The following is a 25,338-nucleotide window of genomic DNA, read 5'->3' as shown; positions in this document are numbered from 1 at the left end:
TTTCATTGTGACACATGGAGTGCAGAAAGGTCAAATGTTGTTCAAGCTGACGAGTGTCAATAATGTAAGTGCAAAAAAAAAATTGTCAATGCTTTGTTTTGAAAACCTTCTCCAGTGTGCTCTAGCTACTTTTGACAAATCCATCTGTTGTCAGAGAACCCCACCACCCCAAAACTACAACATACTAAATAATTATATAAGGTAATTTTATTTACCTTCCCCAACATCCACTGTGACTTCAGCGTAGATGTCATTTCCAAATAAGGAGATGCCACACCAGTATTTCCCTGCATCCCTTTTCTGCAAGTTGAAGATCGTCACTGTGAAGATTTGAGCCTTTGTGTCATCGTAGATGGAGTATTTTTTGTTTTTCGGTTGTGTCGTCATGATAAGAACATCGCTCTTGCCACAGTTTGACTTGCACAGGTACTTCTCGGAAGATTGAAATCCCTTCTCATAGGAACAAGAAACATTAACATCTGCCCCCTCATATCCAGACACATGGATCACCCCTGCTGTGCTGGTGACACAGCTCAGAGAAACTGTAAACAGAAGAAAACAGTGTTAGGTACAGACAGGGACAGCTGGTATGACAGGGCTGACAGGGCTAGGCCCTCCCTAGGCTTTTCAAGAAAAAACTATAAGAAATGATATAAAATTCACCCCTGCGGGCAATCTATCCTTCAAGCTCGGGTCCTCAACCAGAGCCCTGGGGTTGAGGATCCTGTGCAGTGTCTTAGCTGTTCCTAGGACTGCGCTCTTCTGGACAGAGATCTCCGATGTTGTTCCTGGGATCTGCTGGAGCCATTCGCCTAGCTTGGGAGTCACCCTACCCAGTGCTCCGATTACAACTGGGACTACTGTTACCGTCACTCTCCGCATCTTCTCAAGCTCCTCTCTGAGCCCTTGGTACTTCTCCAGCTTCTTGTGCTCCTTCTTTCTGGTGTTGCTGTCATTCAGTATCGCTACATCTATCACTACGGCCATCTTCCTCTGCTTGTCTACCACCATGATGTCCAGGTGGTTAGCCACCACCATTTGGTCTGTCTGTACCTGGAAGTACCACAGGATCTTAGCTCGGTCATTCTCCACCACCCTACAGAGCATTTCCCATTTTGACCTCGGGACTTCCAGGCCATACTGCGCACAGATGTTTCTGTATACTATGCTAGCCACTTGGTTATGGCATTCCAGTTATGCCCTGCCTGCTGCTGTTATGTGCTGGATTGTCTCAGGGGCATCTTTACACAGCCTGCACCTGGGGTCTTGTCTGGTGTGATAGACCCCAGCCTCTATGGATCTTGTACTCAGAGCTTGTTCCTGTGCTGCCATGATTACAGCCTCTGTGCTGTCTTTCAATCCACCTTTGTCCAGCCACTGGTAAGACTTCTGGATGTCAGCCACTTCCTCTATCTGCCGGTGGTACATACTGTGCAGGGGCTTGTCCTACCATGACGGTTCCTCCTCCTATATCTTGGGTTTCTGCTGCCTGAGGTATTTGCCTCATCCTGGACTGTGGGGCTGGCACTCACCAGTCCCCGGCCTCCTTCTTTCTGCTTAGCACACAGCCTCAGGTTGCTGAATGGGGTGAAACCCTCCATGCATGGAAAGGAGCTTCCTGGTCTTTATGTCAGTGGCTTCTATCTCCTCCTTTGGCCGACTGATTATCCCAGCAGGTTACCTGATCATGGGCAGGGCGTAGGTGTTGATAGGCCAGATCTTGTTCTTACCATTCATTTGACTCCTCAGGACTTGCCTGACCCTCTGCAGGTACTTGGTGGTTACAGCTTTCCTAGCGGCCTCTTCATGGTTCCCATTTGCCTGTGGGATCCCCAGGTACTCGTAGCTGTCCTCTAGTTCTGCAATATTGCCTTCTGGTAGTTCAATCCCCTCTGTTCTGACAACCTTCCCTCTCTTTGTTATCATCCAAATACAATTCTCCAGTCCGAACGACATTCCAATGTCCTTGCTGTATATCCCACCAGGATATGCTGTATATCCTGGTGGGATATACAGCAAGGAAATTAATGGTTCCTTAAAATCTTAAAATGGGTTTGAAGGAAGCAGGGCAATTCCCATTTTTTTTAAATAAACACAAAAAACTTTCTAAAATTCAGCAGCAGTGTTGCACGTCACCAACAACTCCACATTCTCTCTCTGTACCTGGATAGTGTCTGCCCACAGCACCAAAGGACTCTGCGAGCAATCTTCTCTCACCCTGGGAGCACCTGTCCCTCACCTCTTTTTCTGTCTGCCTCATCTCTGTGCTATGTGCTATTCTGTGATCTCAGGGGCACACATATTACTCCAAGCTAAACACAAAATACAATTATTGTGTGTCTTTTGGCTAAGAAAATGGATGGAATTTCTTCTTTTTGAGCAAATTATATTTGATGAATGATTGTGATTGGTTTGGACATATTTGTAAGTGGTGACCAAAAACTGGAATCAAGTATTTGCAATAACTAGCAATGAATCTTTCACATCGCTGTAGATGAATTTTGGTTCTCTCTTCCCTGCAGAAGCATGCTATAATGACTGTACTGTATATATGTTCCCTATCTCCTCCTAGACACTGAGACACTGTATACGAATCCCAAAATTGTATACATTTGTACGTCTGACAGTTCAGTTGAGCACTGAATGGAATTTATGCATAGCATAGAATGAAACACCATCACAGCATCATACTATAAAGATCGCGGTATATGTATGTTTGCGTGTTTGTATGTTCCCTGTTTGCTAATGTCTATAATGGCCAAATAACATCACACAGGCTTTACATCCCTGACTGAAATTATCCCATTGCTTAGACTTTGTGATATCTTAAGAAAATTCTCAGTGCAAAATGAAACATGAGGCACTCTTCATGTTTTATTTATAATGAGAAGTGAACAACAGTCATTCAGTGCCTCGTTTTTAGTAGTGCTAAGGAGATACATTCTGAGTACACCCACAGCACTGAGTGAGCAAATATTTATGAAAATAAAACATAAAGTGTGTGGATGTGGTAATTTAAAGTGAGTTTAATCCAGCATCTCTTCATTCAAAACAGAAGACTTGTTTAGATTAGTTTGCACATAGCGACAGGCAAGCCTGCAGACAATTATATCCATAAAACCAGACAAATCTATTCTTAAGTGTTACATTTTTCAGCAATAGTCTCAATATAACAAAGTTGTTTACATAAATTAAATGGACTGCTGTTAATAAATAAATGTAACTCACTGCAGTGGATGAATAACAGGTACTGAGTGCGCCACATCTTCATGTACTAATGTGGTCGTAAATCTAATCATAGGTGCCAGCAAATATTAAAATCTCTCAGTTCCCCATTCAAATCCCCTTTTTGGTGCCATTTCCTGCCTTGTGAACTTTCCAGTTAAAAGTTCCAGTTAAAAGTTCAACCATTGAAAAAGAGAAGTCAGTATAAAAAAAGCATAGTTCATATGCATTAAAGTTTCTATAACACCTTAAATTTGATTACTTTGCCATTTAAAACAAAACAAAGCACATATCAACCCATGAGCAATCTGGATTGCCTAATCACTACAGTTTGCTCCTGTGACATAAGTGTTTCACTCTGTCTTTCACTCATAAACTTGGTACTTTTCTTTAATTTCTTTTAACATTGTTTGCCTTGGTTTGTTATGTTATGAGCCACATGCTCCCGAACCTTTATTTTTTCACTTATTTCAGTGCTGGATTATGGTGGTATTCTATATATGAATGCTTCTGCTCAATGTCTTCGAATGGTTGATTCTGTGTATCATGCTACTCTGAGGTTCATCACTAACCGTAAATTTCAGACTCACCACTGTAAGTTATGCTCTCAGGTAGGATGGCCTGCTTTGGTAAGTCGGAGGAACTCTCATTTATACAGTTTTATATATAAGGCAATACTTGGGTTGCTGCCTTCTTATCTATGTTCCCTGCTTGTAATGAAACATGCTGGTCGGTATTCTCTTCGTCCGCATGGTTACTTGTTGCTTTCTGTTCCATTTGCCCGAACTGAACTTGGTAAAAGAGCTTTTGTCCATTTAGCACCCTCGGCTTGGAACAAACTGCAGAAGGAATGGAAAATGACTGAATTTATTTCATTAAGTGCTTTTAAATCTAAACTACGAATCCTTGAGGCCAAGTCCATAACATGCAACTGTTTCAATTAGATTGATTGTCATTTTAACAGATTTTTTTATTGATTTATTTTTATTTGAATTTTATTGAATTTTATTTTATTTGTATTCTTTCACTTATTGTTGCATGTGTGTTGTTGCTGCCTGTGTTTGAGTAATTTCTGTAACTGTGAGACACCTGCTGCCTACCTTGACCAGGTCTCCCTTGAAAAAGAGGTTTTTAATCTCAATGGGATTTTCCTGGTTAAATAAAGGTTAATAAATAAATAAATAATTTGTCCTATGTGAGGGAGTTCTGCCTATACCATCTGTTCGTGATGGCCTTACAAATATGCCTTCAAATATGCCAATACCAAAATATTTGACATGAGCTAGGTATATTGTGACCCAGGATTTTGACAATAACCAAATGAACACAAAAAAAACCCAGAATAATGTGCATAACCAGGACAAAAAAGAATGAATATTGTTTCACACAATAGCTTGAAAGCATAATCACATTTTCATTGCGGTCTAACTTTATTTGAACACTTATTGTTGGAACTTTTTGCCATATTTATCAGTTTCCAGCCACAGAAACAGTCTGAGTTACAGCAAAATCTTCCTATCAATCATTGCCTCCACTAGAGAGAGCTCTTGAGCTTCATTGTCTCCCCTCTCCTCACGTTGCTTCACAGCGACCTGGTTTCTGCCTCAAGGACAGCATCAAGGTCTGGGGCGACTTCTAAAAATAAAAATGACTCACACATTAAAACGTTTCGATAAGTCTTATATTTGTGATTTATGGAGAAACAGAGCCAAATGGTGGTCAGGGAGGCCATGCTAACCACAGATTAAACTGTGGCCTCCCCGCACAAACCGATGGTGAATCGGCAGGAAAAGATGTTGGGGGGGGGGGGGGGGGGGGGGGGGACTATGTCTGCAGTCACAGAGGCTTCACACATAGTGAAGTAGTGGAGTTACACAAAGTTTAGTTTTTATTCTTTATTCTCAGGGACAACAAACATTGATCTCATAAGACCAGATTTAGCTACTAACTTAATTCCGTCAACAGTTGTTGGGCAGGAACTCAATGTTAAATAAACTACATGCTAAATACAGATACAAGTAGCTGCTGGTTTTTTCTAGTCTTCCATTTACATTTATCAACAATTAAAAATAATGAACTTCAGCAAACATTCCAGATTATATAAAAATGTCTGATGCTGTTGATATTTATATGAAATGTGTTATAAAGACTAGCAGTTCATTGTTATTTCAACAAAAAGGGGGATTAAAACACAGCCCTTAATAAACCAGAAAAGAATTCATCCATACTTAATAACATTTGCCATTTCCATAAAAGGAAAAGGTTTCTATGGATTGTTAATGCAAAGATTTGAAGTTGCTGCTTCATAAGTGTTTAAGCACTAAAGCCTCTTTGGGATTATCTGCTCTTTCTTTTTATAAAATTCAGGGCTGCCATTTGACTCTATTCTTAGAGATAACTTTCTTCACGTAATGAGGTGCCACGACTGAGGATGTTATGAAACTTCAAGTTCATGCAAAGAGTTCAGACATGCAGTTTCACTCGCACTGCAGAGCACATAGTATTTATTTTATGACACCGCCAACTGTGGGCAGGGCAGGGTGCCAGGCTGGTGTGTGAGAGAGAGAGAACATGTGATTTTATCATTGCATGGAATAAAAGACTTCACAAAGCAAACAAGTAAGAGTAAACGTAATGAGATTGAGACTTAGAATTGTGTAAGATTTGACACACAATAAAATAAGCATCTATTGACTGGAATTTATGTTTGCCTGGGGGGGGTGAAAGATTAGAGATTCTTATAAAAATTACAGGCTTTTATAATTCAAGCTCACGTGTCAAGTGAGCCAAGCATGTGATCAGACCAGGGAGTTTACCCACCTGCTGCAATATATAGCATATATTCAATTTGGAGCAACTGTGACCACATCATTTTCTCTGAGATTAATAAAGTATTCTGATTCATATATATGCACTGGGAGACTAGGAGAGAATAAAAGTCATTGATTTGTTTATGTTTTCATTGATTTCCATGGTCAGTTTCCCTTTTCCAGATTTCCTTTGACGGGCAGTATGTGTTGGAAAGGAGAAACGTGACCAAAGGAAGGAAAAACTCCTTAAATGAATAAAATGGGAGGGATGGAGAGCCAACCTGAGGGAGTGACAGAAGAAGAAAGAGGGAGGGAAAGAGGAGAATAGAGACAGCAGGACCAAGCTCACTGCCCCAGTGCTCTCCTTTCTTTCCTCCAGAAGCTCAAGGCTGAGATCAACAGATAGGTAAGTTTTCTCCAGCATTTTTATTTTGTTCTCCTCTCCTTCTGTTTATTTTTTATTTCATTTTTTTCTCATTGTGTTTTTCCTCAATAACTGAAAATTTCATCTCTGTAACTAATTGAAGTCATCCTCATTCAACATTTGTATGAGGGCCCATGATCCATACACAAAGCAGAATTTGTCTGACTCCTAAATCCATCATCCTCTAGACTTTCTCCTCACAGCTTGCTCCTCACCACTAGTTAGCTACTCTGCTAGAAGACAAACATTTTAGAGGTTGTAATTATTGCTCATTAACTACAGCATCTCGCACAGATGGAGACCTGCTGCTCTATTTATGTGTGAGAGCATTTTTATGACAATGTTTATTTGCTTATGTGTCTGTTGGCCTAATACGTGCAACTAAACTTGAGGGTTTGCGGAAAGCCAGAATTTCCGTTGGCTGGATGCAGAAGCTACTTTTAGCTCCGGTTATTGCTCCCTGTGCCTTGACTGGTTTGGGCTGTTTCTCAAACCTCTCGCTGTACTTTAAATGACTCTGATTATTTTAAAGGATAAAAACATCTATCAATCTTTCATTTTACTGTGGAATGTCCCATTAGGGTCGAAGAAAAAGTTTCTAATTATATGTTCTGTTAGACTATGGAATGTGACTTCCATGGCTTTGTGTTATTTTGAAGATTTTTGTGGTAACATTTATTTTGGGAGCTGCAAGCATCTTGTCTGCTTTGCTCTTTTGAGCTGATGTCAGGCTGATGTTTCTATCAGCCTGTGTTTCACTCTTTGTTCTCCCCCCTACCAGGATGCGGTGGCTCAGCTCCTTGTCTACGCTCCTTGTCCTGCTTCTCCTCTGCCCCCCTTCGCTTTATGCACAGGAGGTCCTTGTACGCCTTGCAGGCTTAAACCGGCGCAGTACAAACGAAGGACGTGTGGAGGTGCTCTACAATGGCGCATGGGGCACTGTGTGTGATGATGAGGTAGATCTTAAACTGGCCAATGTGATATGCCGGCAGTTGGGCTTCCAGCGTAGCTTGACCTGGGCACACAGTGCCAGGTTTGGCCAAGGACAAGGTAGGTCCAGCCAAAAATGTGAAGCTTTAAAATACAAGTCTCTTGATTGATTTCCCTTTATTTGATGACTTGCTACTCTTTCTTGTGTTAGGTGTGATCTGGTTAGACAATGTGCGCTGCAGGGGCACAGAGGCCTCTATTGCAGAATGTCATTCCAATGGTTGGGGGGTCAATGACTGTAGCCATGCTGAGGATCTAGGAGTTGTTTGCAGCCCAGAAAGGAGACCCGGTTTCCCTGCTGTGACTGTAGAAGAGAGTCCTTCATCTTCCAACCAGCAAAGACAGAGAAACCAGTCACCAAGACAGTCTCTGTCGCCCCCAGCTCCACCTCCAGGCCCAGCACACATCTCACCTGCCTCTCAAAGAGGCCATGAGATTGCTCTCCATCGCAACCCAGTCTCTTCCCGCCGCAGCAACATCTCCCCGCAAGAAAACGGTCATGAGATCCAGATCTTGCGACGAAATCGAGGTGGTTCAAGAGACAACAACCAAGTCAGCCCAGCTGCTCCACAAGGGCACCAGCTACTTTCACGTCTGGCAAATGGTGAAGCTTACAGGCAAAGACAGGAAACGGCACGGAGAAGTCCACAGGCGAGGAGACAACAGGAAGAGGAGAGGGTGAACAGGCAGTCCCAATATCAGCCTGAATCCCAGATCCCCTCTGGGAGGAGGAGTGACAGGAATCAGCAGCTCAGTGGGAACCATGTTGAACCAGAAACTCTTTATCCCGACATAGGAGAAGAGAATGGTGCATACTACACACAGGTAAACACACACACAATACACACAACCTCTAGTGCACACCAAAGAAGCAACCAAGTCTAGTTTTAGCCAGACTTCTGCAGAAATGTCATTTGTGGAACCACAGGCCAGTGGACATGTATAATTAGAGACAAACCTAAAACCAGACCTTCCCCAGAACCAGTTCTTATGAATTACCATGGCCTGAAGTTTAGTTTAACCACCAATAGCTCTTCCTCTGAAGGAAAAACTTTAGATCAGAGGAAACTCTGCTATTTATCCCTGCTGTTTGACTTTATTTTTTCTTCTTTTCAACTTGCCAAGTTTACACTTCTTGACCATTTTGTAATCACGATGACACATATCCCAACACGTCAAACAAACTCTGTCGACCTCTGTTAGTTTCTTTCCTGCTGCCAACAGTATTTAATGTGGATGATTAGAGACAACGCATAGGAATCTCCTCGTGTTATTCCTGTCTTGATTGTGTGCTATCTGCTTATGCTTATTTAAACAGTAGGACAATGTGTCAACCTTTAAATGAATTGTTGATGCGAAGCTAAAAAGACAACGATGATTATTTATTTGGGATAACTCAGCGCCCGTTCTGTTTTTTTCCTGTCAACAGGGATCTGAGAGAGTTCACTTAGAGGAGGCTCGTCTGCGGCCAGTGTTGTCCAGCAGCCACGGCGGTCTGGTCACAGAGGGAGTGCTGGAAGTGAAGCATGCTGGGAAGTGGCGTCATGTATGTAATCGTGGATGGGACCTGAGCAGCAGTCGTGTCGTCTGTGGCATGTTAGGATTCCCTGCAGCAGAAGCGTTTGAGCAAAACGCCTACCGGTAAGTATGTGACTGTTGACCAGGCAGAGAACCAGAGGTGGAAAGAGACATAGAAATGGATGTGTGTATGTGTGTGTGTGTGTGTGTGTGTGTGTGTGTGTGTGTGTGTATGTATGTCTGAGTGAAAGGGATGGAAAAGTATAATGGACTAACATCCCTCCACAGATTAGGCAGCCCCATGCCTGGACTGCTGTTCCAACCCCCCTGTAGTAGAGGTTAACCACAACCGCTGTCATTAGTATAACCACACTTGGCATGACAGGTCCATAGTGGTATTAGCCAAGCCTGGCTGTCCACCAGGGCTGTCTTCCCCACTGGCTGAGTTGGTCTCAGCACGGACTTTTAAAATAGTCCTAGAAAGTATGTTATTAATGTCAGATCCAGACAACAAGATTACCGTCATCCTCATCTTGTGTGTCTCTCTACTTAAAACCTTCCCTTACATGGTTTCTAATCTCATACAATTAAGAATCATCCAGTGTGTGCAGCAGCATCTGCGAATGCCAGGTGGCATGTTTACAAGAACTAAGAGCTCACACTTACTGAATTCATTAGTAATTATGACTTTTTTCAGCCATACACTTACTTAACAGCTTCTGTAACTATGAGAGCAGAAGTTTTGGAGGTTTTGGAGGTTTTGGAGGCTCTCCCAGGTGGTTAATATACTTTGACCCCCTCCTCCTTTTTTATTTGGTTCATTCTAGTCAGGGCAAACATGCAGGTTCACATTCACACTTACAGCCAATTTAGAATTACCAGTTAACCTAACATGCATATTATTTGAATGTGGGAGGAAAACAGCACACCTGGTGGGGATCCCAGGCTCAGGGAACACATGTCACCTCTCCACAATTGCGCATTTAAATAAACATACAGAGAAACACAACTAAAACATGTCTCGGGTTTTTGGAACGCCGGAATAATGATCCAGTATGTATGCAATAATGACTAAGAAAAGTGAAAGATCTCACTTTTTTTTTCAAACTGCGTGTTTTTATAACTATTTAATTGTTCCTTAAACATAAACCCTTTGCTCTACAAATAATACCAGGCTGAATTGTTGATTTTATACCCATAAATCCAAGTGTCTCGTCTAACTTTAGCTGTAAATACCCACTAAAACACCTACAGCAGCCTTCAAAGCCTTTACACACACTTGCGCATGCTTAAACATTCTGCCCTCCGCGCACACAGACCTTGCATAAACTTTGTCCGAAATCCACGTGCTCACACAAATAAACATGCAAACAGAGTACACACACACGCGCGCACACATACACTTGCGCACATGCAAACACAACTCTCCATATGTCCCTCTGGCTGCCCACAGAGGTCTTTTTACGTCTTGGCTAACAGGACGACTGTACTGACCGCTGGCCTGTTCTACACCATCTGTCTCTTCTCTCCATTTCACCAATAATTACTCCATGTGTCTTGCTCCTCTCTGCTCAGCAGCAGGACACAGGCTTATTCACCTCATCTGTCCCATTCACTGCAGCTCCAGCAGCCTAACACTGACGCTCTGTCTTCTTTCTGACTTATCTCCAGTGCTTCAGAAGTTTGTCTTCACTTTTACGTAAGTAGACACATTTGGTCACATTTGGAACCCAAACGTGACCAAATGTCAAAATTGGACAAAGAAACTATAAAAAGCATAAACAAGTCTGGTTGTCCAACTTTTGGAATCTAATGTTCCAATCTAATCTGGACAACACTGAAAAAAAAACACATCTCAAAGTTGTCTGGAGAAAAATCTTGTGTCTGTGCCAAGAGCCTGAGCAGCAGCTCGTGTAAAGATTGTTTGTTTTTGTCAACCTCCACCCCGCTACGTGGGAGATGAATAGAGCAGACATTTTTGTCCAACAGTAAACAGTTGGAGGTGGCATCAGGTTGAGCATTAGCGTCTGTTTTAACAGATATTTTGTAGGTGAATGTTTTTTAAGTGAGGTAGAAGTAGATGTGTTATGTCTCTCCTTAATGGCAGGAGCCTATTTTACTATAAATTGATTCCTGTCACTTTTTATAAAGACCCAAAGGGTTTTGGGGGTTACGTGGCTTTAATTTTAAGTCATTATTTTATGTTTTAGTGATATGTCTTGACCGCCACTGAGTGGATTATTGTGAAATTTGCATTGAACAAATACAAATATATTATAAATATAATTCCTTGAGTTTCTGTGCGCACCAACAAGCTTTTCTTATTGTTTATCCAGACATGACAGCAGTCACATCGCCTCTTTCTGGTGCTACACACTACACTGGCAGTTTTCCACAACTAGTCTTTTTTGGGGATTGGTGTACACTTGAGCAGCTGTAATTATGGTCTGCGCGATCCTCTAATCTAGAATATTCTCTCAGCAGAACCTGCTGCACACCCTTTGCTGTGTCAGCACATCCCCCTCTTACCATGCGGTTGTTTTTTTGGTGTGACTGCCTTTGTCTCTGCCTGTTAAGTTGCTCAGCACATTTTTACAGATGTTTAAAGACTCCCCCAGTTTGCTGTGCTTACAAAAGGCAAGTGTTAAATCCATTTTACAGCTCCCTTCTTTTCTAACATCCACACTCTCTTTGAGGCTGACACTAACTTCTTCAGTTCTTCTAATTTACTTTCACCCCCTGCTCCTTTTTCTCCCATCCTCAGCTTCGGTTTATTAAAAGACCATGTTTAATGCCTTGGAGGCAATTATGCTAAACCCCGCTTTTCATGGAAAGTACATCATTATGACCCCTTTGAGGTTTTTTTTTCCATGGAGGTTGACGGGACCCATTAGGGGCTGTTGTGGAGTCAGTGTGGCAACCTGCTGCCTCTTCAGTGAGCCAATTGTTCCAGTCAGGCAGCTTTGCATTCATGCAGTATAATAACATGTTATCTCAGTTTTCCTGAGAGTCAGCTCCTCTCTCCGCTGTGGCTTATGGTATTGTGTGGTCAGAGTTTCATTAAAAAAATAGCATTAAGCTGAGGATCCAGAGGAGAATGTTTTCTTCTGAGTAAAAGACCTCAGCAGTACTACAGCAATCAGAATTGGTATGCTGCGTTGAGGCATGTTGCTGTGGTTCACTTATCTGCCATTAAAGCCTTAACTCAGTTCCAGCCTGTTTTCAATCCAACAAAGAGCATCGCACGTTGCATTTTTAGCTCTCAGCTGAGACCTACCGAAGAGAACATGCATTTCCTCTTCCTGTTAAGTGAAGAGATGCTCCTAAAAGTTGCCCAGCTCATGGATACTTTACTCTTACATCACTCGTTCCATGTTTCCCAGCATGCAGTCGTAACTGCAGTTTTACAGAATATTAAAGATCTTTGCTTTTACAGAGGCTGGGAAAGTCTATATGCACGTGCATATTTCCATGTCTGCTGTGTGTGAACCAACATGCTACTGCTCACCGCAAAGCAGACACTGCCAAGCAGAGCAGGCAATTATATGGGAAGTACTCTCACCCCCGCCCCCTCCAGACCATGAACCAACACCCCCATGCAGTCTGTCTCTCCCATTTTGATTTACCACGGAGTTGTGACACATTTTATACGGTGCAAACACAGACAGATAGGCTTACACAAGCACACAGGGAGATAAAGCCAAGGAAATAAAATAGAAGCTTCTATAAAGTCACAAAATATATTTTCATACTGTATATAATAATATTTCCTCACAGTGATGGGCAGCAGGTGGTTTTCTACCTGATCAGAGAAATTACAAGCGTGGTCATTTTTTGAAAGCATTCAGCAGCCACTGTTTATGTGGGGGGGACCTCTTGGTTGTGTGACTAAGTGCATGTAAAATGTTCAGGCTCGTCACAGAAGTGGTCACTACTTCTGTCATTAAAATCTGGGGCAACGAGTTTGTTTTCTAAGATGTGGTTATTTAATTGTTATTGTTTACTAGATCATTTAATTCTAGTTAACCCAACCAAGTAGTTTAGGGGCCTAAACTTAACCAAATAGTGCCTGCAAACAAATAAACGGTAAACACAGTGTTGGATCTCAGGTCCCCTGATTAAATGTCTTGTGTCTGAGTCAAACCACAGTCCTATCCTCCATCTCCAGATATAGATTTTATTGGTCTTTATACTTGCTCGCAGGTGCTGCTGCTGTGGGAAATGTGAAAGCACTCATATATTTTATTTCTGCAGACACTTGACAATCAACCTATTCTGCTGTTTCAGTCTGAGGATGTGTTGGTTTTTGCCATTTTTACCTCCCACTGTGCTTTCACTGCTTTTATTGTACCCGTTTTCAGCGTCAGTCTGCAGCTATTTGAACAAAAACGACCCCTGATAAAGCCATATACCTGCTCAGCGCAGAAAGGAAACAGACACAATTAGCAGCCAACCAAGTGAATACTGTACATTCTTCAGTTCGACAGAAACAGAGCTCTAAGTCGAAAACAGTTTTCTTAACTGCTGAATGACGCCAAAAATGCTACATCAGTTTTTCGTTTCCATTGCAGCTAAAACTCATAACGACTTAGGATTTGTGTCTCATTTCTGTTGTTTGTAGGGATTTATTACCAGAGAAGGCCAGCATTAGTGACCAAACTTGCAGACTAAATTACATTTCATAACCACTGGACTGCAGCGGAAATCAGAAAAAAAAAATGCAACAGTTTATGCTTATCTGAGCATGGAAAATGTCTTTTATTGTAAAAGAGCTTAAATATACACCATTTTCCCTCCACAGACTGCCTTTTGTTAGACTGTAAATGACTTGTGGTGCAAATGTTCCACACAGTAGTTTTCTGGCTCAGGATTTCTATTAGTTTTCATTATAAGTGCTTCCAGCATCAAAGACATTTCTCTTCTAATATTGGGACTGTGCATGAAAGCACTCGGAAAAGCAGGATACCGAGGTTCTCCCGGAGAGGAAACATCTCCCTTTTCCAGTATGCCAAATATTTAATTGCATCACAAATCTGGTTTTAGTGTAAACTCCTCCTGGTTATACTTGGTTTTGAGTCATTTAATTCAGGCACATTCATGAAGGGCGTCAGTCACGCTGCACCTGTCTGTGGTCACACTGTCTAATACAAGTGGTCAGCGCTAATGTGTCTGTTTCCAGATTTAAGGGAGCCCATTTTGTGCATAGACAATATTTCCTCTTTGGATTCTAGTTTAAGGTATTACCCATAAAACTAGACAAAGTTTGGAAAGCCTGTTGAAGTTGGCAGACCTCAATAAGGATTCCCGCTGGGATTAATATATAGTGAACTATTCATATGTTTAGTTTCTTTTCCACGTGGACTCCTCAAACCAGACGTCCACACTAGACATATAGGCAAACACTGAAACTGAAATACCTATGAACGTAGGAATAGAAGCTCTAAAAAAGACACAAGAAGGAGGGGATGGTTTTAGAGGAAAAATGAAAGAAAAGGGAAACTTTGTTATCCGTTATTCTAAATCTTCTCCTCTCTGTCTTTCTGACATATGTTTAACTAGGGAACAAATGCCCTGTCAGGGATGTTGTGTCTCCTTCATATTTATAGTTTCAGCTGGTTTACTTAACCTTTGATGAACAGAATGGAAGAAGCAGGGATTTCAGGGAAGAAACAAGAAGGTGACTGAAAAGGAGACTGTACAGGAGAAGCACAGGGGTAGACCGTGGGAGTATGTAGGACAGCAGATTGTTTAGTCTACTCGATGTAAAGATGCACATGACTGAACATTCATGACTATAATGTTCTCTGTGTTTTAGGAAACTGTGGGACTCCAAGCTGGCTGATCCTTCCTCCAGGTAAAATCAGCATCTGCTTTTTAAAGGATACAACTCGAGCACAAAATCATAGTTATAATGTGTCGTCTCATTCCATTTCTTCTTTGAATCACTCAGGCTGAGGACACAGATCAGTAAGAAGGGTTACTGGGTGGAGAAGGTGCAGTGTCAGGGTGTGGAAACGTCTTTGTCACAGTGTCAGGCCCTGCTGTCCCTGGCCAGGAGCGATGTCCCATGCAGGGGGGGCATGCACGCCGTGGTCCGTTGTGTACCTGGATCCCAGTTCGCGCGCAACGGCAGAGCACCTGCACCACCTGCAGTGCAGGTTAGTGTCGGGGTGGAATATGACAAATACAGACTGGAAGTGTTCAAATTAAAACCTTAAGCTGTGTCTACAGTGGAACCAGTTTTCAGTGACTTGGTGACCAGAGACCACAGAAGGCGAATTACTGTAAAAAACTACGGGTGATCTACTTTTCTCAATGTCACAAGATGCTGCAGTCTGATATATGAAATACACCCGGGCCAGATTTACCTAGGCACCCAGCACTTCAAACATTAGCTTCAAAGTAATACGTCCCAAGTGAATCACTTCCAGTGTGGACGCAGCTTAAGTCTTTTGGGAAAAATGCTCAGTGGTTTTCTTTTTAAGTGGTAAATGAGAAGATTTTTATCACATTACATACAGTATGGTAACAAGGAAGTTCTATATAAAGGGCCTATAGTATAGTCTATGGTATATTCTATGGTATACTTTGTGTGTATGAATCAGCTTTTGGCCTCAGAGGCCCCCCCACTGCCCCGTCTTCCTTGGTGGCAAGAGACACTTTTGTATACAATTACTGGGTTACTATGACTAATATTGTCCTGCTTAATTTTCCCTGCCAGTTGACCTTGTATATTAGCATATTGTAGGTATGTTTTTATCTGTACAAAATCACAGGGGTCACAGTCTGAAACAGAGAAATACTTTGAGCACATACCTTTACGCAAAAGTCTTCTTATAGGTGTGAAAAGTATTTGCCCTCTTCCTGACTTCTTAGTTATTTTTTTAGTTATTTTTCATTTGTCACACTTAACACTAAACAAATTTTAATATTAGACAAACATGAGTGAATACAAATGCAGTATTTCAATGATGAAGGGGAAAAGCTATCCAAACCCAGCTCACCCTATGTGAATAATGTTGTTGCGAGTTCTTTTGTGACCTCCTGAATAAATCATTGATGCAAAGACTCATTTCTTTGAGGCGGGCCAGTCCTGGGAAGGTTTCTGTTTCACGTTTTCTCCATTTGTGGATAATGACTCTCTCTATGGTTGACTGGAGTCCCAAAGCCTTAGAAATGACTTTGTGACCCTTGCAGACTAAGAGACTGATTGAATATGTTTCTCTGCTGTTTTTAGGTTTCTTTAGCTCCTGGCACGATGCGTTGTCAGACAGGTTATATTTAAGAAAATTCATGATTCAACTGGCAGCATGCAGACCTGGGTGTAGCTAGTGAAATTGAACTCGGCTTTAAAAAAATATGGTTAATCACAGTTAGTTTATGATTTAATAAGAGGGAGGAGTCACTTTTTCATAGAGGTCTAGGTAGGTTTAAAGAGCTTTTTTTCCCTTAATAAATGATTGTTTTAAATCGTTTTAAAAAAGCCTTTTGTTTTTACTCGAGTTAACTTTGTCTAAAATTAACGTGTCTGATTATGTGAACATTTATTTGACCAGTTTTTTAAAATCTAAGAAACCAGGAAGGGAGCAAAGATTTTGTTCAAAGCACTGTATGCCTTTGAGTCCAAAAAAACATATTTTGCTTTTTTTTAAGTTTTTTTAGCTAGTAGTTTACTCCTGTTTCCTGTTTTAATGCTAATTTTCCCTTTGCTTTTCAGCAAGAAACTGAGTTTAATGAGAAATAAGAAAATGTAGCATCCAAATGTGAACATGCTTTAAGTGTAAAATTTCCAAATTGATTCAGAAACACCTCACTAAAACTTGCACTTTTTTCTTCCAGCCTGTTGTGCGTCTGAAGGCCGGGCCCCGTCTCGGGGAGGGCCGCGTTGAGGTGCTGAAAGAAGGCAAGTGGGGCACCATATGTGACCATCTGTGGGACTTACCTGCAGCCAGCGTGGTCTGCAGAGAGCTGGGTTTTGGGACTGCCAAAGAGGCACTGACCCAGGCTCAGCTGGGACAGGGTAAGATACATAGCCACACACATAGTTTGCATACAGTCAAGCAGTACTTTGATGTCTTTCTGGTGTAGTGAACTTTATTCACCATGACTTGGAAGGTCACTGTGGGAGACGTTTGTGTGTTTGAACAAAACCAAAAGCAGGTTTTATTTGTCTCTATTCCTAACTAAAAAGATAACCTCATTTATAAAATCACAGAGAGGATTAAAAAAGGCCACGAGCTGCTGATATGATAACCATAAAAGATATGGTGCAGACTTTGAATCAGTGCATCCTAAGTATGATTAGTTTATTTCAGCGATTCCTTTAGACTAAACACTTTTCTATCTAAATGTCTGTTGCTGCACTCAGAGAATCGTGGACCTGAGCAGACAAATAAACCCAGAGAAAATATTTACTGCCTCGCTTCCACTTCTATCAGAGAAGCAGATTGTTGAGGAACTTTACCCATGACCACTTAGACAAGTGTAAACAATGCTATGAAGTTCCACCGATGAAAAAAACTGCATGTGTTGTTGTCAAAATAAACATATATGTATGTGAAAAGTTAGCGCAGCTTTGAAACTGGGATGTCAGGCAATCAGTGCCGAGTAAGACCAAACATTCAGTTCTAATTATAATAGTAATGCTTTTGTTGTGGGCGTAAAAATATAGCCACCAAAGTGTCTGGCAGTAATGCTTTTTTCAGCCAGGAAACAAAAAGGCCCTTTCTCACACTGACACTTTTTCTTGCCATACCTCTGCAGTAACTCTGTAATCACATTTATTTCCTCCCATTATCTTTCTGCCCAAATAAGCACATAGCATGTCCTATAATGGTGGGAGCATTTCCTTCTCTCTACTTTACTTAATTAAGTAATTCATGGAAAGCATGTGAGTGTTACTTTAAAGGCTCTATTAAACTAGGTGCTATGGTTACATTTTAGCATGGGGCATTGTGCCTTTTAGCGTCTTATGCTAGTTTATGAGTTGTGTAAACATATAAGGCACGAGTCCATGTGAGGTCCCATGGTTCTGCAGTCAGAAGAGAACAGCAACTCAAAACTAGGTTTGATGACATCATTAGCTATTTAAGACTAAATTATAGGGCTTTAATGGGCTTTACCCTGGGCCCCATACACCTACGCAAACATAGATGTGTTCAAAGATTTTGCTCCATTTTGCTATTTTGACATCTATTTTTGAGTTATAAAGAGCAGCCCTGGTGTGCAACGTGCATGACGGAGTGTACAGTAATTTGGCTTTCAGAGCCACATCACAGGTCCCATTCATGTCTGGGCTTTTAATCCTTCTCTTTGCTCATCTGCTACACTTGAGCCATCAGGTTTCAGGGACTTTTATGTCTCTGTCGCTCTTTTAATTTGCAATCAGTCCACTGCTACTCCGTTATGCTGTAGGTACTGGTCTCATCCACATGAACAGCGTCCAGTGCACAGGCAGGGAGAAGTCAATTACCGAGTGCCACTCCAGACCAGTGCCTCTTTACACCTGCAAACACAGCCAGGATGTGGCAGTCCGCTGCAACGTCCCAAAAACTGGAATGGAGGCCACGGTGAGAAACCCACACAAACAAAGTACACACATATCAACATTTAAGCATACAACAGGAAACACTTTCTTGCTCCTTTCACTTTTAGGTGCGTCTGGCAGGAGGCAGAGAACCATCGGCGGGCCGTGTGGAGGTGCTGATGGAAATCGGAGGAGTGAAACGCTGGGGCTCTGTCTGCAGTGAAAACTGGGGCCTGAATGAGGCCATGGTGGTCTGTCGTCAGCTGGGCTTGGGCTTTGCCTCAAGTGCTCATCAGGTGGAAAAAAGCAGCTTTGTTGATGTTTTCCTCTGATTTCGTCCTTTTTGTCTCTAAGCTTTTGTTATGTGTGCTCCCATTTCCCCGCTTTCTCTCCATCCTACTGTTTGTGTGCCTGTGCTGTGTTATTACTGAGGCCTGAGGTAATTACAGGCTTCTCAGACGTCCACTTCCAGCGCACTGAAAATAAAAGAGGGAAAGTAAGCCGAAGAGAGATTGGGAGAAAGTCGCAGAGCAAACAAACTGAAAATAGACTTTTGCATGGAAAAGGCCACCGAGAACATTTAACAGGCAGTTTCAAAATTGTGAAAAAGAGTGGAAAATGTGATAATATGTTCTGATAGATCCTATAAAAAATGGTGCTTCTCTGTTTGCAGCAGAAACTCCTATTTGCCTTCCGCTGTGCCATTTTTCACAATTCTTGTTATACTTTTTCAAAGCACAAATGACCTCTGGGGATTTTTCTTTGAATATTTTTTCTTCTGTGCAGGAGACTTGGTACTGGCCTGGATCCGCAGATGCTGGTGAGGTGTTGCTCAGTGGGACGCATTGCATTGGCACTGAGATGTCTATTCAGCAGTGCCGCAGAAATGCACACATCTACTGTCCAAGAGGGGGAGATGGCAGGGCAGCAGGAGTCACATGTGTAGAAAGTAAGTCTAGAACTGGCAAACACGTGGACACAACTGCACTTTTAGTGATGTTCCCAGTACAGTACAGTGCCAAATTGGAAGGGAAACTTAACAATAAAACTCTTTGATTCGTGCAGCTGCTCCTGACCTTGTACTGGATGCACAGCTCGTCCAAGAGACTGCTTACATCGAGGATCGGCCTCTTCACCTTCTGACTTGTGCTAACGAGGAAAACTGCCTGTCTTCCTCTGCCGCCAGAATGAACTGGCCCTACGGACACCGCCGCCTGCTACGCTTCTCCTCCCGCATTATGAACATGGGTCGTGCCGACTTCCGACCACGAGCCCCAAGAGAAAGTTGGGTATGGCACCAGTGCCACAGGTAAGAACTAAAGCAGGCATTTAGAAGCCAATGTGCCATTTAACTGAGCTTCAAGGTTTTCATTTAAAACTGTAGCTGCTTATTTTATGCCTCCAAGCAGATAGGGAGTAACTATGTGCTGCAGTCTTTGGCTGGAAAAGAAAAGTACCATAACCTCCTCCATGGTGCAGCATAGGGCATTATGAGGTGATGCAAAACAAAAGCATTTTATAGAAAACACAGTTGCTAGCAGAGGTCAAAAAAATAAATGTCAGCAGGGAAAGATAAATGGGACATTAAGATTTAGTAAGTGAAACTGGATCACTGGGTTTTGCACTATAAATAGCGAAACATGTATAAAAGTCTGTTATTTAGCACAATGAACATAATGTTTTATCCTCCAAAGTACTGTTTACAATAAACATCCTTCTCACTGGTCACCCAATTGTTAGAGTCAGAGCCATGACTGCACTCAGAGCAGCCTGGCTTCTTATCTTGGCGGTTGTGGTTGTGTGTCCCAAAACGAGAGGCACGGCTCGTTGTGTCTCCCAGCCACAACCCAATCACTACCTCCCCGACCAGAGAACACATGGTTTGACTTTGAGTTTTGATAGGGTTTGCTCTGGGAATGGTTCTGTAATGAGAGGACATCAAACTGATATCTGTCTGTTCTCTTTTGCTTTTTTACAACTGTTTCCTGTGTTCATCTGACGCCTTAAGAACAACATAACAGGATTTATAGCTGCTGAATTTCAAGTTGACGCTAGGATTCTTGTCCATAGATTGTGTAGTTGGGAAATAAAATAGCACCAAGTCTTTCTTAGTTTTGTTCTCTCTCTTTTTTATGTATTTCATTGTTTATTTGCCTTCTTTCAGACACTACCACAGCATTGAGGTGTTTACCCACTATGATCTGCTCACACTCAATGGGACGAAGGTAGCTGAAGGTCACAAAGCCAGCTTCTGTCTGGAGGACACCTACTGTCCTGATGGTAAGATATTAATAGAGATTACTAATACATTCATTTGTTCTTTGTGTGGAAATGTGAAAACAAAAAAAGAGCAGAATCGTGTCAGACAAGAAAGAATCAAGAATACATAAAAATGCAAAGCTGAAATCCTATAATGAGTGCTCAAAGTCAGGCTGTAAGATCAGAAGCCAAGCCTAAATAGATCTTGGTTTCAGAGAGGCCAGACAGCTTTATGCAGATCCTTTCTATTCATTTAGAGGAAACGCCAAAAAAGACTTGTTTTATAAATCATGTTATTTTAACTTCAGACCTCAAATCCACAGCGACTGACAGCAAAGAAAATTTACGTTTAAAGTCTCTCCAACTATTTTTTTTGTCCCTCTAGGTCTCCATAAGCGATATTCCTGTTATAACATGGGACAACAGGGAATCTCAGTCGGCTGCTGGGACACCTACCGGCATGACATTGACTGTCAGTGGGTGGACATCACAGACATACGACCTGGTGAATACATCTTTCAGGTCAGTTTGTTTTAAGACACAAAAATATATTATCGCTTGACTAATTTGTTTACTTTGTGCTGAGCTCATGGTGAAACTGCTAGTCCAGTGAAAGTGCAGAACAAAAAGTAATCCACACTTAATCTTCATGCTGAAATAGCATCAGTGATCTCAGTAGCTTACACAACTTCTCAGATCAGGCATGAAAGCAAAATAGAGAGCAGAGCAAACACAGACGTTTGTGTTTCAACATCTGAAGGCACACATGAGATAAAAGCACAGATAAAACACTATAATTTTAGCTAAGTGGCTCTTGGCTGTGTTTCCAGCCATTCAGGTGTACAGTATATATGTAGTTTCAAGGGTGTGTGTGTATTTAGAGAAAGTGAATTTAGTCTGGATTTATATAGAAAGTAGACCTGCTATTAGTCCACCCTCTTAGAAAGTACGGACTTATTGGTGGTGGAAAAGCTCTGTCAGCACTTTGCATTTGTACAAGTTTTCGTGCTCTATCACGTCTGTTTCTAGACATGCCGTGTGCCGCTGTGTGGCGACCTTCTCATCTGTCCTCTTGTTCTCTCTGTCATTTGTTCTATTTTTTTCTGGACATTTTAGTGGCAGAAAAACAACGATGTTTACAGTTTCTAATCATTTTCAGAGTGTTTGCATGAAATCAAGATGCCAGAGTTAGACTTGCATGTGCCTACGTGGACTTTATGTAAACTACACGCAGGAGTGGTCCTTCTGTGTCCACATGAGCCTGCGCACATGTGACGAGCCACTTCTTGAGAGATAAACCCACATAAAGCACAGATGCAGTGCTGCCACGACGCAGCACTTTGTGGTCGAGATTGTGGCGTAACAGTAGCTGAGCTGCTCATAAATTTGTGTAAGAAGTGAGAGATTAAGGAAGGGCGTAGAGCCTTGCTTTTTCTTGTGCAGCCTTCACCGTGATTCACAGCGTGGCCGACATTTTTAAGACTATACATTAAGCTGATGAGTCACGTCCACCTCAGCCTGATTACTCCTTATTGGGTTGTTATTTAAAAATCAGCGACACAACCTCATAGTCTTTTACATGATTGTGACGGCCTTTCATTGTTCTGTAAAACAGGCTAAGGGCCCTTTGTTTCACATTATTACAAGAGCATTTAATGGGATATCAGCTGCCACTAAGTTAACGTGGTGTTTTACAAAATATGTGCTGACATCATTGGCTGGTCCCAATGTGCTTTTAGGACCAGTTGTAATGTACATATATATATATAATACTGCACATTATAAATTCATAATTATGAAAATTCTGCATCTTAAATCTTTGTCTGTGAATATAATTGTAACCACAAAATTTATACAGTATGTAAAAAATGAAAGTGGGTTGCTTTATTGAATATGTGGTCACGTTATCTGTTTGATGTGTGCACCAGGAAAATTCATTTGTGTGCTTTCCTTATATATGGCAGACAGACAGGGTGGAAAACAACAAACCATGGCAACCAACCATGGTTACAGTCTAATGGTAGGCTGCGACTTGAATCCAAACCCAACACTGTCATCTGCCTTTCTGGGTCTTTTGTCCTCTACAGAGATAGCAGTGGAAAGTGATGTCATGCATCGCTTGAACCCAAAATATATAACATCACTGGTCATATAGAAAAGGTGAAAACAATAATCCTGTGGCTTCTCAGTCGGGCCCCATGAAAACCTGCTGTTTCAAAATTATCTGAGGAGAACTGCTACTTTCACACTCACTCCCTTACTTTATTAAAAGACACCCTTTGCAGCATTTCAAGTCTAGACAGAATGTTGCTTTTACTATCAATCCCATGCAAACACCCACCCGTATTTCCAGTATAAACTGAACTAACAGCTGCCCAACTCTAGCTACATGATTAATATACATGCATTAAATAATAACGATACAAAGAAGAAGAAAAAGAAGACACATGGCCTGAGTAAATTGTGCACATGAAGTATACAGTCTTACCAATACATAAAGTAGTTGTTAAAAAATGTTAACATAGCAGAGCATTATCAGAAATGTGCAAGACAGCACGATGCATGAAATTATTTGATTTAAATTTAATTGGTGCTACTTAAATAAGTTTAGTCAATGCTGCTGCAATAATAAATATTAAATGAAAACGTGGTAAAACATCCTCGTTATCATATGTGTAACTAAACCCCTCCTAACTGTGTGTTTAATGCAGATTTCGAGCTTTGATGGTGGATATATAATGTTCCGTGTATCGCAGTGATAACCTGGGATACTCTAAATGCTTGCAGTGGTTCAAAGACTGTCAAGACACTATGTACAATGCAGCCACAAATTGCAGTACAATCTTTGAAAAAGACATAGGGAAGGTTGTAGTTATGTACAAGCCATCACAGTATGCAGAAGTAGGTTATTTGTTGTTGTTGTTGTTTATGGTGGTGGTGGTAATCAAATCTAGAGCATCTAAAGCAAGAACAGGGGCTGCTGGTGAATGATAGCGATGCCGTTTTCTCCATCTAGCAAAAGGATTACATTGTGCTTTTTTTTTTTTTTTAATAATTCTTCTGTTTCAAAATGAAACTCTATTTGTTATGAAGATGACTGACTTTCAGTCTAATCATCTGTCCTGTTTCTTACTCAGGTGGATGTGAACCCGTCTTTAGACATGGCTGAGTCTGATTTCCAGAACAATGTGATGCGCTGCCGCTGCAAGTACGATGGAGCTCGGGTTTACATGTTCGGATGCCATGCAGGTAACATGTCTTTTACTAAATTCTCTCTGTTTCAATGCTTTCCTGACTGATTCTGTGTAAGACACTTCTCTTCTTTGTTGTGTTTTTATCAGGCGACGCTTACAGCGCTGAGGCGGAGGACTTGTTCGACCACCAGCGTCAGATCTCCAACAACTTCCTGTGAATTATGGGAGACCCAAATTTGTTAACAGAACAACTGTAGAACTCCTCACCACACCTCAACATGTATGGGAAGGGAGGGTGGATGATAATTACTTGCCAGTAAACAAAGAGGTGGGGATCAGAGAGAGGAGGGTCTGTACACAGGAATGATTTGGGAGGGATGGAGTGACTTGATTAAAAATGAAAAACAGTATCCTGTGACTGATTGTGATCAGCAATGAGTTTTGTTGTTAGAAAGTCAAAGAGATTAAAGGAAAAAAAAAATGTTTAAACAAGAAAAAAAACACATTAAAGTCAGATATCATAAGCATCATGACACCATAATAGACATACAATAGTTTACAATTTTCAGAACTTGATGTTTTAACACTTACCTTGATTAAAGTAACCAACGTTAAGAAAGTCATGACATGAAGGCATATGAGAACAACTTTGCAGTACATCACCAGACTGTAGTCCATAAATCTCTGTACCTGCTTACTGTGCTTTCCATCATCACACTGCAAAATGTAGCATTTATTGTTACAGCTGTGTGGTCTTTGGTTTTAAATGAGATTTATTTTTCATGGTGCTATTTTGCCTGTTTTGAATAAATATTGTAATGTATTGCAAATGTATTGTCATGTACAGTTTTATATTACCTCTCTGGAATAATGTTCTTAAGGTCTCTAATTTATGCAGAATTTTAATGTACTTTTGAGTTGAAAGTTGTTTGTATTGTTAATTTTATTATGATAACTATCTCCACTTTGTTTGTTCTTTACCTGTTTAACATTGGGAACAACAGACGAGATCTGGTTGTACCACAGTATTGCGTCAGTACTTGGTAATGGTAGTGAAAGAATAAATGTCAGATTGAAAACTGTCATTTGAGGCATTATTATTTGACCGCAGACATTTATAATGCAGAAAGCAGAGAATAATTAGGTTGTGTTTAAGGATATAATAATAATTAAGCGGAGTTAATGTTACAGTTTCTGTAGAAGGTTTGGAGAATTGCCTAATAGGCTAAAAGAGATAATTGAAGTTCATGCAGTGCCTTATGCAAGTCTAATCAAGTTGCTTCAGCAGATTTTAAAAAGATCTAAGATGATTAAAGTTGCTGGGTTTCCCATCCTTTTCCTGGGAGCGTGAGCTAAGCGGCGTTTTATTGTTGTTTCCACCATATTTCCACT

At 41.3% G+C, this 25,338-nt stretch overlaps 1 protein-coding gene across 1 annotated transcript; it reads left to right on the top strand.

Moving 5' to 3' along the window:
* Positions 1–6,214: 6,214 nt before the first annotated feature.
* On the top strand, positions 6,215–25,025 carry LOC146516450 (lysyl oxidase homolog 4-like). The gene is made up of 15 exons (XM_085161716.1): positions 6,215–6,441; positions 7,241–7,509; positions 7,601–8,274; positions 8,879–9,090; positions 14,783–14,821; positions 14,918–15,125; positions 16,807–16,987; positions 18,382–18,536; positions 18,622–18,789; positions 19,280–19,442; positions 19,559–19,802; positions 20,658–20,773; positions 21,138–21,274; positions 23,890–24,001; positions 24,094–25,025. The coding sequence occupies exons 2-15, from the start codon at positions 7,242–7,244 to the stop codon at positions 24,162–24,164; spliced, it is 2,748 nt and encodes a 915-aa protein (XP_085017842.1). The 5' UTR covers positions 6,215–6,441; position 7,241; the 3' UTR covers positions 24,165–25,025.
* Positions 25,026–25,338: the final 313 nt, after the last annotated feature.

This window comes from Neolamprologus multifasciatus, chromosome 6 (assembly GCF_963576455.1).
Source record: "Neolamprologus multifasciatus chromosome 6, fNeoMul1.2, whole genome shotgun sequence".
Taxonomy (NCBI): Eukaryota; Metazoa; Chordata; class Actinopteri; order Cichliformes; family Cichlidae; genus Neolamprologus; species Neolamprologus multifasciatus.
Note: the sequence above shows the minus strand (reverse complement) of the source record. Positions and strands in the feature narration are given on the sequence as shown.

What these genes read in the sequence shown, in the direction of transcription:
- LOC146516450 (XM_085161716.1), top strand. Translation starts at nt 7,242, where the DNA reads ATGCGGTGGCTCAGCTCCTTGTCTACGCTCCTTGTCCTGCTTCTCCTC. An exon ending in CTGGCTGATCCTTCCTCCAG is followed by an intron (nt 14,822 to 14,917) that starts GTAAAATCAGCA and finishes TGAATCACTCAG; the next exon opens with GCTGAGGACACAGATCAGTA. An exon ending in GTATGGCACCAGTGCCACAG is followed by an intron (nt 19,803 to 20,657) that starts GTAAGAACTAAA and finishes GCCTTCTTTCAG; the next exon opens with ACACTACCACAGCATTGAGG.